This window comes from Molossus molossus, unplaced genomic scaffold, assembly GCF_014108415.1.
Source record: "Molossus molossus isolate mMolMol1 unplaced genomic scaffold, mMolMol1.p scaffold_m16_p_13, whole genome shotgun sequence".
Lineage (NCBI taxonomy): Eukaryota > Metazoa > Chordata > Mammalia > Chiroptera > Molossidae > Molossus > Molossus molossus.
Window position 1 is genome coordinate 93412940 of NW_023425348.1, and position 11628 is coordinate 93424567.

Here is an 11628-nt window from a genome sequence, read left to right on the forward strand (position 1 = left end):
CTGACTCTCCCACGCCCATGCAACCAGCCAGAAGCGCCGAAGCCGCGCACGACGGAGCTGCCCGGAAGCAGCTTGGCCTCCCAGGCAGGCGCCACGAGGCTCAGGGATGCCTTCTGGGTCCCCAGGCTCTGCGGGAACTGGGGATCTTAGTAGGCATCAAGAGATGACACTGACCAGCCAACTGTTGTTTTTTTTAAATATATAATTCACATACCATACACTCCACCCACTTACACTGTACAATTCAGTGGTTTTAGTATATTCACAGACATGTGCAACCATCACCATGGTTAATTTTAGAACATTGTCATCACCCCAAAATGAAACCCACATGGAGCCAGCTATTTTTAAATGAACGACATGATTCTGCATCAATGGTGTATGTGCATGTTACAGAATTCACAGGGCACAACAGAATGCACACAATAGAATGAGGAGAGGGCCCACCCCCTCACCATGAGCAGGACCCCCCCCTCCCCCAGAACATTCTGTGGCAAGATTCTTGTGTGTTCTCCCCGGGTAATCTGTACATAAGCAACTGTATAAGAGTATGGACTTTATTTTCCCAACAAAGACAGTAATTTTTAAAAACTTTTTACTTAGAGATAATTGTAGACTTACATGCAGTTATAAGAAATAATACAGCCCTGGCTGGTTTGGCTCAGCGATTAGAGTGTCGGCCTGTGGACCAGAGTGTCCTGGGTTCGGTTCCTGCTAGGGGCACGTACCAAAAAAAAAAAAAGAAAAAAAAAGAAATAATACAGAGGAATCCTATCTACCCTTCACCAGTTTCCCCCATTGTTATCAATCTTGCATAACTATTGTCTCAGTTTGTTCATGCTGCTGTAACAAAAATACCCTTGACTGGGTGGCTCGAACAGCAACAGCAGCTTTGCAGGCTGGAATGTCCAAGATCAAGGTGCTGGCAGAGTTGATGTCTGGAGAGGGCCAAGTCCTGGATCGTAGATGGCTGTTATCCTTACGTGGTGGAAGGGGCCACGGCTCTCTTCTTAGGGCACTGCCATTTGTGAGGGCTCCTCTCGTGACCTAATCACCTCCCAAAGGCCCCACCTCCTAACACCATCACATCGGGGGTTAGGTTTCCACACATGAATTTGGGGGAGACACACGTTCAGTCTACTGCAGTAGTACAATATCAGAGTCAGGACATGGATATGATACCCTTTGACCTTACTCAGATTTCACCAGTTTTACATATGTCCTCCATATTTTTTCAGGCTTTATTTTTTTAGAGCAATTTTAGGTAAAATTGCAAAATTGAGAGAGGAGGGCACAGAGATTTCCCATAGAGCCCTGCTCCCCAGCATGCACAGCTTCGTTCATTGCCAACATCCCCCACTAGAGGGGGACACTTGTTACCATCGATACTCCTACACTGACACATCATCACCCAGTGCAGTCGTTCTTGCTGTTGTACATTCTGTGGGTTTGGATGTATGACTTGCATCCACCATTTGGATCTCAAACAGAATAGTTTCATATGTACTTTTTATGACCCACGTGATGATATCTGAAGGTAATGAGAGCTCCTCTCTGAGCCCTGCTTTTTGCTACTAAGGAGAAGTAAAGCTGGTGTTGACTGAACACTTCTGACTGCCCAGCTGACCAGTGCCTTCTCCGTGTGCCCCAGCAGGGGGCGCTGTCAGAGCCTGCTCCGTGTGCCCCAGCAGGGGGCGCCGTCAGAGCCTGCTCCGTGTGCCCCAGCAGGGGGCGCCGTCAGAGCCTGCTCCGTGTGCCCCAGCAGGGGGCGCCGTCAGAGCCTGCTCCGTGTGCCCCAGCAGGGGGCGCCGTCAGAGCCTTCTCCGTGTGCCCCAGCAGGGGGCGCCGTCAGAGCCTGCTCCGTGTGCCCCAGCAGGGGGCGCTGTCAGAGCCTGCTCCGTGTGCCCCAGCAGTCAGAGCCTTGCTCCGTGTGCCCCAGCAGGGGGCGCTGTCAGAGCCTGCTCCGTGTGCCCCAGCAGGGGGCGCTGTCAGAGCCTGCTCCGTGTGCCCCAGCAGGGGGCGCCGTCAGAGCCTGCTCCGTGTGCCCCAGCAGGGGGCGCCGTCAGAGCCTGCTCCGTGTGCCCCAGCAGGGGGCGCCGTCAGAGCCTGCTCCGTGTGCCCCAGCAGGGGGCGCCGTCAGAGCCTGCTCCGTGTGCCCCAGCAGGGGGCGCCGTCAGAGCCTGCTCCGTGTGCCCCAGCAGGGGGCGCCGTCAGAGCCTGCTCCGTGTGCCCCAGCAGGGGGCGCCGTCAGAGCCTGCTCCGTGTGCCCCAGCAGGGGGCGCCGTCAGAGCCTGCTCCGTGTGCCCCAGCAGGGGGCGCCGTCAGAGCCTGCTCCGTGTGCCCCAGCAGGGGGCGCCGTCAGAGCCTGCTCCGTGTGCCCCAGCAGGGGGCGCCGTCAGAGCCTGCTCCGTGTGCCCCAGCAGTCAGAGCCTTCTCCGTGTGCCCCAGCAGGGGGCGCTGTCAGAGCCTGCTCCGTGTGCCCCAGCAGGGGGCGCTGTCAGAGCCTGCTCCGTGTGCCCCAGCAGGGGGCGCTGTCAGAGCCTGCTCCGTGTGCCCCAGCAGGGGGCGCCGTCAGAGCCTGCTCCGTGTGCCCCAGCAGGGGGCGCCGTCAGAGCCTGCTCCGTGTGCCCCAGCAGGGGGCGCTGTCATCCCATTTTGCAAATGAGGCTGAGAACTGAGTGATAACTACCAGTCTGGGTCATTCCTTCCTATCCGGAGGCTCCCAGGGCCGTAGGAAGAATGATCGGGATGCAGGGGCTGAGCCTTGGTCATCTTTTTATTTTATTTTATTTTATTTTTTATCTTCACCTGAGGACATTTTTGCATTTATCTTCAGATAGAGCAGGAGGGAGAGAGATGGGAAGAGAGAGAGAGAAACATCGATGTGAGAGAGACACATTGAGTGGTTGCCACCAACATGACCCCAACCGGGGCTGGGGACAAACTGCAACTGGGGTACGTGCCCTTAGCGGGAACCGAACCCGGGTCTCTTTGGTCCGCAGGCCGACGCTCTAACTGCTGAGCCAAACCAGCCAGGGCGAGCCTTGGTCATCTTGACCACTCTTGCTGAGTGGCCCTCCGCAGGGGATAGGGCAGCTCTCTCAAATACACTCTCCATGGGTCTCAGGGTAAATGGTGTGGTGGTGGAATCTTAGTATTTCTCTCATTACAAGTGATGTCAAACATCTTTGTGTGTGTTTATACCTTTGTAGTTTTATTTTCTTGGAAGGTTCTGTTTATGTTTTGTTTGTTTTTTATCCTCACCCGAGGACATTTTTCCATTTTTTGTTCAGGTAGAGTGGGAGGGAGAGAGAGAAAAAGAGAGAGAGAAACATCGACGTGAAAGGGACACATCGAGTGGCTGCCACCCACACGACCAACCAGGGCCGGGGACAAACTGCAACCGAGGCACGCGCCCCTAACGGGAACCTGAACCTGAACCTGAGTCTCTCCGGACCGCAGGCCAACGCTCTAACCGCTGAGCCAAACTGGCCAAGGCTGTTTATGTCTTTTTTTATATTGGGCTGTTGGTATATTTCTTAAGCATTTGTAAGGTGTCTATACGTAGACATAGATATATTAAGAAAATTAGCCCGTTCCCTGAGATGTGTTGAAAATGTTTTCCCTAGATTTTTGTCTTTTGATTCAGGTTATTGTGTGTTTGCTATTTACACAATGAAATGATCAATCTTTTATTTTATGGGCATCTGGGGATTGTTTTTTTTGTCGTGCTCAGAGAGGCTTACCCTCCTCTGATAAAGACAAACCCGATTTCTTTCCATGTCCTCTTTCTTCGTGTTCTCAAGGTGTCACGTTTTGTATTTAAGTCTCCAGTTCTGGAAAGTAAGGAGATGCACCGAGCGAGGTGGGCAGTGGCTGACTGTCTGCGTGGTGGCCTTCGTTAGTTAGGGTTCACAGGCTGACCCGAGCAGGAGGGTCGGGTACAGGTTTATTAGCGGGGATCGGAGGTCCAGGGGACCAGCGAGCGAGAGGTCAGGTGAAGTGCAGAGAACACAGGAGCCTCAGGTCTGCTGAGGGAGCCCCGAGGAAGAGCTTGGGGCCGGGGCCCAGGCCAGACCAGTTGGCTGCTGAGGTGCCGCACAGTGGAACGTGCTAGAAGTCTGCCCACTGCAGTATTGGGAAGACCTCCACAGCGCCTGACCTTAGCCTCTCACTGGCCCGGGAGAAGCAGTGAGAGCCAGCGGAGGGGGTGGCTGGGCGGAATCCCAGAGCTCCCCTTGGAGGAGGAAGTGAAACCAGCTTCACTCAAGTTCATGGGCGGATGCCCAGACAGGACCCCCCAGGCCTCAGGGGCTGGGTAGCTGCCAGAGGCCCTTTCCACTGGGCTTCCCTGCCTGGTTTCTGCTCCCCTCTCTGACCCCCGCCCAGCATTGTGCTCTGCCAACTTGGGGGTCGAATCCTGAGGAATCCCCAGGGTGGCTCTTCGGGCTGAGGAGGACCCTCCCAGAATCAGGAGCAGGGGCCCATGCCGCTCCCTGAAGGGCAGGGCAAGGCTGGGCACTGCTTGCCGGTGGCTCAGCAGGTGTCAGCACAGCCTCGGGAAGCAGGTCTCCTCAGCCCCATTTTAGAGACCAGGGAACTGAGGCCCAGACAGGTGACGTCTCTCACCAGACAAGGTGGCCTGGGAGGTGGCTCACTGAGCCTAGTCGGCCCAGTGTGACCGGCACCCCCTGCTCTGGGAGGAGACCAGAGGGTGGGGCAGGACCACACAGCTGGGTCAGGCCTCTGCGACCCCCGCTTGACTCTGCAGATCCTGAACCCGCCGCCGTCCCCCGCCACGGACCCCTCCTTGTACAACGTGGACATGTTCTACTCTTCAAACATTCCCGCCCCCACCAGACCCTACAGGTACGGAGTCCCTGCCCAGCCCTGGCATGACGTGGTTGGCTGCGCCTCCAGGTTAACCCCGGGGCAGGGAGGGTCCTGTCCCACGTCTAGGAGAGAAAGCCCGGGGAGGGCTCGAAGGTGTTATGAACACCCCGTGGACCCCAGGCCTGCCTCCCCCGCTCTCCTCATCCTCACCAGGCTGCCCCCACACCAGAGGACCGGGCCTGCGTGTCGAGGCCAGAAACCCACAGGGTCCCACGTGGTGGGTGGCTCTTAAGCCGGGCCAGGCAGGCAGAGCCTTGAAGGATGCTCCTTGGCGTGGCTGGGCCCCGCCATCCAGAGAGACCAGTAGATGGGGGCGGGCTCCGGCTCGGGTCTGACGGTCCCAGTCTGGCTGTGGGACCCCGGCGGAGCCGCAGGGGTCTGATTCCACACGCATGCTGGCGCGGCTGCCTTGCGGGCTCTTGATAGTGTGGTCCTCTCTCTTTACTCACTACAAAGGCCTGTTTGAGCCTGAAATCCCGCAGGACTAGTCAGCCCCCCCGCCCCCCAGGTTCTCTCCCTTGACCCCACCATCCTCGGTGGGAAGGGGCCACTTGAGAATGTTCAGAAGTGGGATCTGGTGTGGTGGTCTGTGTCCAGAGCCCGGTCACGGCCTGGGGAGGGGAGGTGAACCTTCTGACCTTCAACCTGGTGGTCTCAGCCACCTGGGCTCACCTCCCAGGCTCTGGGCCCCTCAACCCCCAGTGAGTTACTGATAGGGCGGGTGGCGGTGGGCTCTGGCCAGGTCTGCCCCCTAGGTAGAGGTCAGGGTCTGTCACACCCCTGGACCACCCAGGTGGAGTCAGCTCTGGATGGTCCCGTTCCCCCTCCCCCAGTCGCCTGGCACAGTGGAGACTCTGAGTGTCACCTGCCATCTAGTGGCCATTTGGGGAGCAGGGGAGCTGTGCAGCCTCTGGAGGGGCACCCCTCTTTGCTGGCCACTGCCCTGTTCAAGGACCTGCAGTGGCTCCCCAGGGTCTCAGTGTCAGGCCCTGTCCCAGAGCTGTCACATCCACACCAGCCAGGCCAGGTCCCTGAGCCTCTGGGGCACCCCATGCTTTGTTCGCCCTGCCCTGATTTGGGTCCACCTCTGCTACCTCTTCCCTTCCCACCATGTGGGGTCCCTTGCTGCTCTTGGGGTCCTGAGGGAAATCTTCCTGCTGCACTCTCCTCAGCCCCAGGCACCCCTCCCTGGCCCTTGGGTGTGGCTCCACCTTCCTGCCCACTGGGGCCCCCTGTGGCCTGGAGCTGAGCTCGTAAACGCACCTTGAACCCAGCCCCACCCTCAGGCGCTCAGCGTTCAGGTGTCAGCGGGTGGTATCTGCGGGGTCAGGTTTCTTTGACTCACGATGGACCGTTCCAGGCCAGAGTGAGTGATGCTATAAGGGGGAGCAGCTGCCAAGCACTTTCTTGTGTTAGACACTGTTTCTAGCACCTTCCATGCAGAATCTCATTTAACCCCCACAAACCGTTTTGTGTTTTTTTTTTTTATATCCTCACCCGAGGACATTTTTGCATTTATCTTCAGATGGAGCGGGAGGGAGAGAGGGGGAAGAGAGAGAAACATTGACTGGTTGCCACCCACATGACCCCAACCGGGGCCGGGGACAAACTGCAACCCAGGTACATGCCCTTAGCGGGAACCGAACCCGGGACTCTCCGGTCTGCAGGCCGACGCTCTAACTGCTGAGCCAAACCGGCCAGGGCCACAAACCGCTTTTGAAATGGGTGCCGCTCCCTCCTCCCCATTTTATCGGTGAGAAATGGAAGCTCAGAGGGTTACCTAAGTCGCCCAAGGTCAGCCAGGTCGGCTCTGGAGGCCTTGTTCTCCATAAAGGCGGCCGTGACCTGGGGCTGAGTGCTTGCCAGGCCTGGCGTGGTAGCCCTGCAGGGCAGGCGGAGGCACGCCGCTCAGACCCCTGTGCCCCTCCGGTGGCTGCACACCAGGACCTTCCCAAATCAGGTCCCACTCCCCTCTCTGTCCCCTCCAGGCCCTACATCATCCGAGGCATAGCGCCCCCGACCACACCCTGCAGCACGGATGTGTGTGACAGCGACTACAGCGCCAGCCGCTGGAAGGCCAGCAAGTACTACCTGGATCTGAACTCAGACTCGGACCCCTACCCGCCCCCGCCCACGCCCCACAGCCAGTACCTGTCGGCGGAGGACAGCTGTCCCCCTTCGCCCGCCACCGAGAGGAGTTATTTCCACCTCTTCCCGCCCCCTCCGTCCCCCTGCACAGACTCGTCCTGACCTCGGCCGGGCCAGCCTGGCCTCTCTGCGCCCCTGTAAATAGTTTTAAATATGAACAAAGAAAAAATATATTTTATGATTTAAAAAATAAATATAGTTGGGATTTTTAAAAACATGAGAAATGTGAACAGTGACGGGTGGGCAGGGCTGGGAAAACTTTGTACAGTGGAGAAAATATTTATAAACCTAATTTTTTTTAAACATCACTGCCGTTCTGTCGTGCCATGTGTGCCTTGGAGCAGAGTGTCCCCGCGGAGTGAACTCCGACCTCTGGCCCCGCCCTGGACAGCCTCTGTCTGGGGAGTGAACTCTGACCTCTGGCCCCGCCCTGGACAGCCTCTGTCCCCCTGGGTGCGGGCGTCTCCCCAGCAGGCTCCCACGGGAAGGGCCAGCCGCTTGGGTGCCAGCCTCGTGTAGACACTTGATTTTGTCTCCACTGTTGCCATCCTGAAATTATAAATAATTTTTGAGAAAGAGGCCCTGTGTTTTAATTTTGCACTAGGTGTTTGCAGATTAAACGGCTTGGCTTTGGGCTGTTTCTGGCCAGTGTTTGCCACCCAGGCTGTGTGTGCCAGCCCCGGCTACTGTGCTCATCAAGACAGCGCTGAGGACTAGGGGTCCCTCCGGGCACTGCCATCTGTGTGGGCACAGTGATGGGGCTGCCAGGCCACACTAGCCCCAGGGGAGGGAGCCTCCAGCCTGCCCTGGCCCCCATTGCCCGGTCCTCACACCGGCAGTCAGTGGATACTGCTCGGGGCCTGCCATGTGCCCACCTGGGTGGTACTGGCAGAGACTGCTAGGCAGGCCTGATTCCTGCCCCCACGGGGGTCCCCAATCTGTGGAAGGACACAGAGAAGTCAGCAAGTAATGGTGTGTCGTGATGAAGCTGGGCTGTGCCGGGGCCTGGGGAAGGGACAGCTGCATTCAGAGGACAGGGAGGAAGCCAGGAAGGGCCTGACCCTCACTGGAGTGTCTGAGGCTGGTCACGGAAGATCCCCTCCCCACCACCACACAGTGCTGGGAGCACACGCCATTGGAGAGTCAAAGCAGAGATCTGGAAGGAGGGGCTCCTAACAGGGCCCTGAACCATTGGCCCCCCCAGGGCCCGGATCCCAGAGATGACAGCTGAGCAAGGTGAGTCCACCAGCTGCTGCACGGACTCCAGCGTGGGGGGGCCCCAGGACACACCAGATCCTGCAGTTCTGGCGCTGAGGAGATGGAAGGCCGTGGCCCCTGGAGCCCCAAGACTGCATGGTCAGGGGACATGCTGGGGACCTCAAGGTGCAAGCCTGCCAGGCCTGGTTCCTAGGACGGACCTTTGGGAGTCACCTCCCCTGGCCCCTGATGGCCGACGCTCCTGCTGCTGGGACCGAGAGCTGATGCTAGGGGACAGGGCAGTGAGCGTGAGAGGCCAGGGCTGAGCTCCAGCCCAGGAATGCCGGGGCCACCCCGTGGGGACCTGCGCTCAAGGCGCCTTGGCGGACAGGAGGGGTGGCTCTGCTCTGGGAAAGCCAGCTGGCCCCATCTGTTAAGGAAGGTGCTGCCACCCGCCCCTTGGACTGTTGGAAAGCTTCCAGGAGATAATGCCCACGAAGATGCCTTGCCCAGTCTGCCTGGCAAGTCACAGTCCCTGGTAAATGGGCACTGGGACCTGTTGAAGCTCAGAGGTGACACACAGGCTCAAGGTCACACCGCTGAGGACTGGCAGAGCCAGATGGTGCACCCGGAGTCTCAGCCCAAGGTGGGGTTTCCTGCCCCGCAGAGCTGCCTGGGGGTGGGGCACTCCCAAGCACCCGAGGTTCCTGTTCTTCCAGGTCCGGCCACACGCCCTGAGGTGCTAATTAAAGCACCAACCTCAACCTGGGCAGCCAAGCAGGGAGCAGAGAAGCAGCGGCTGCATTGAGGGTCCCCCAGGAGACCCCCTTGTTACTCTCCTGCCTTCACTCACGCATTGGGGGTCCCCGGAGCATACCTGCTCCTTTCTCCTGTCCCGCAGCCATTCAGTCTGCTGGGATCTACTGATCCCTGGTGGCCGGTGTGGGCTGAGGGGGGCGCTTGAGTCACCCTCTGCAGACCTCCCCCTCTCCCTCCCCCAGCACCCCAGTGAGACCCCTCATAGAGCCATTGCATGGCTAGGAGTGCCACCTGGTGGCCAGAGGTCACTCCCCTGGACACTTCCCTGCCATGTGGTTAGCTAGAGGGAGTGGGGGACAACCTGCTGGCTTTCTATGTGCCAAGTAAATCTGTCAGTCTTTAGTAAACACCCACTGTGTGCCGAGCCCTGCACTTAGGTCCCAGGCAGGGGGACCCAGACATCAGTCAGATGTCCTCCCTTGAAGGTGCTCTGAATCTAGTGATGGAGGCAGTTTCCAGAGCCGTGGGGGCATCTGGGGCCAGAGAGGGCATCACACTCAGACAGGAAGGCTTCCTGGAGGAGGTGACGTTTGAGCTGTGTCTTAGATGAGGGGGTGACATTAACCCCGCTTGTTTCATTTAAACTTCGCAATAGACCAGCTTAGTGGATGGTATTCTCGACTTGTAGTTGAGGAAAGCAAGGTTCAGGGGGAAAGAAGTAAAGCCAGAATTTATTTCTTCAGGTGTTCAATCATTCCTTTAGCGAATAAACATTACTGACTACCGAGTGCTACTCAGCGTGGCCAAAGGGCTTCTACTTCCCTCCAACACCTCTACGGTGACACCCATGACTCCCAAGTCTCTGTCACCCCTGAACCCTGCATTGTCTCCCTTGTGTAAGGACAGGGCTTCCCCCACCCTCTTAGAGGAGCCCTTTGCTCAGCTCAGCCCCCTCCAAGCCTGCTCCTGACTGGGTTCAACAGCGCCCTGGCGTCTATGCCTGCCCTGGGTAGCTGAACAGAATCCATGCGGCCGGATCTTGGGCATGCCCACTGCCAGGCAGGACAGTGGGGAATCAGGATGTGGGCGAGGTGGAAGGTTCTGTCCCAGACAAACCTGGGTGGTTGGGGAGTGGGTGGGGCTTGGATCCCACTTGGTCCCTGCAGGGTACCTTCCCGACAGAGCCGCTCAGCCAGCTCTTCACCGCACCGGGACCCCCTTGTTGGTCCCACCCTTGCTGCCGCCCCCCGGAGGTCCTCACTCAGATTCCCACCCCTCTGTGTCTCTCTCTCCCCACCCAAACGCCCTCTTCTTTCCCGATAAGCTCAATGGTGGTCCTAATGGTTAGCAACCCCAGTGGTTCCCCTTTCCACCAACAACAATCCTTGGTGGGAAGGGAAATACCTCCTCCCCAACCCAGACGGAATCTTAATGTAGGGGAGAAAAAGGAAAGAGACAGAAGATTACGTTTCCATGTTAAAGTGGGTCTACCCTTTACCAGAGTTCCCTATCTGGCCCCTTCTCTCCAGTCTCAACAGGTCTTGACCTGACCCAGCACCAGCCCAGGCCCCTCCAGAGCACCCCCTCCCCAGGGTGGCCATACCCCAGCCCTGGATCAGGGCTGAGCCCTGGTAACATAACAAAAGGAAAGCCAATGAGATGTCTTGTCCTCAAGAGGAGCTTATTCGATTTAAAATGTTTTCTTTATCCTAAGCTAATCTTTCTTTAGTGTGTGTACTAATGTCTTTCCTTCTGTGAAATAAACCATGGTAATAATAAATGGTATTTTAAAAAATCATTACTTGATATAATTAAATTTTGGCAGTTCTAGGTCTCCAAAATTCAGGAGTAATAGCTGGGTGACGGACACATTCATTATGTTTCTCTCTACTACTGAGTATGAAATTATCTATATTAATTTTTTAGAAGTCTAGATGGGATGAAAATTTAAACATTAAAAGTTAAATCACATAAAGCTTAGGGAGAAAAAGGGGAAGGTGGTGATCTTTGAAATCTGGGAAGTCTGTCCCTGGCTGGTTTGGCTCACTGGTTAGAGCATCAGCCTGTGGACCAAAGACTCCTGGGTTTGATTCCGGGCAAGTGCATGTACCTTGGTTGCGGTTTGGGGTCATGTGGGACCAGTCAATGTATGATTGATGTGTTTTTCTGTCTCCCTCCCTCCCTCTCATTCTATCTGAAGATAAATGGAAAAATATCCTCAGGTGAGGATTAAAAAAAAAAAGAAAGTCTACAATGGTGAGACCAAGGCAAAGCTTCAAAGTCATTCTCTTCCTTAAAGCACCATGGCCCTTAGGTGATTGGCTGAGCTCAGATGCTCTTCCTCCATTAATTCCTCCCGATTCCAACCGTTTGGATTACATTAGGACAGCGATTTTCAACTTGTGTTCTGCGAGAATTTTTAAAACATGCAATACCTGACTATTCAGTCAGTGGCACTAACCTCTTTTCCCTTAGATTGTCCAAAAAGTGACAACAGCCAACACAACAACAGCCGTCCTGTATGAACGAATCAAAAGTATACTTTTTTGGGTCAGATTGGCAAAAAAAAATTTTTTTTTGGTATGCCACAGAATGTTAGTAATTAGTTTATGTGTGCCATGAGAAGAAAAC

The 11628-nt window shown here is 56.4% G+C and overlaps 1 protein-coding gene across 1 annotated transcript in view; it reads left to right on the forward strand.

The window, feature by feature from the left end:
• LRP5 (LDL receptor related protein 5) overlaps window positions 1–7198 on the forward strand; it is a 105862-nt gene extending 98664 nt beyond the window's left edge. Inside the window, exons 22-23 of the mRNA XM_036259295.1 lie at window positions 4772–4869; window positions 6882–7198. Coding sequence (XP_036115188.1) covers window positions 4772–4869; window positions 6882–7143 — 360 coding nt within the window. The 3' untranslated portion in view covers window positions 7144–7198. The remainder of the gene's footprint in view (window positions 1–4771; window positions 4870–6881) is intronic.
• Window positions 7199–11628: the final 4430 nt, after the last annotated feature.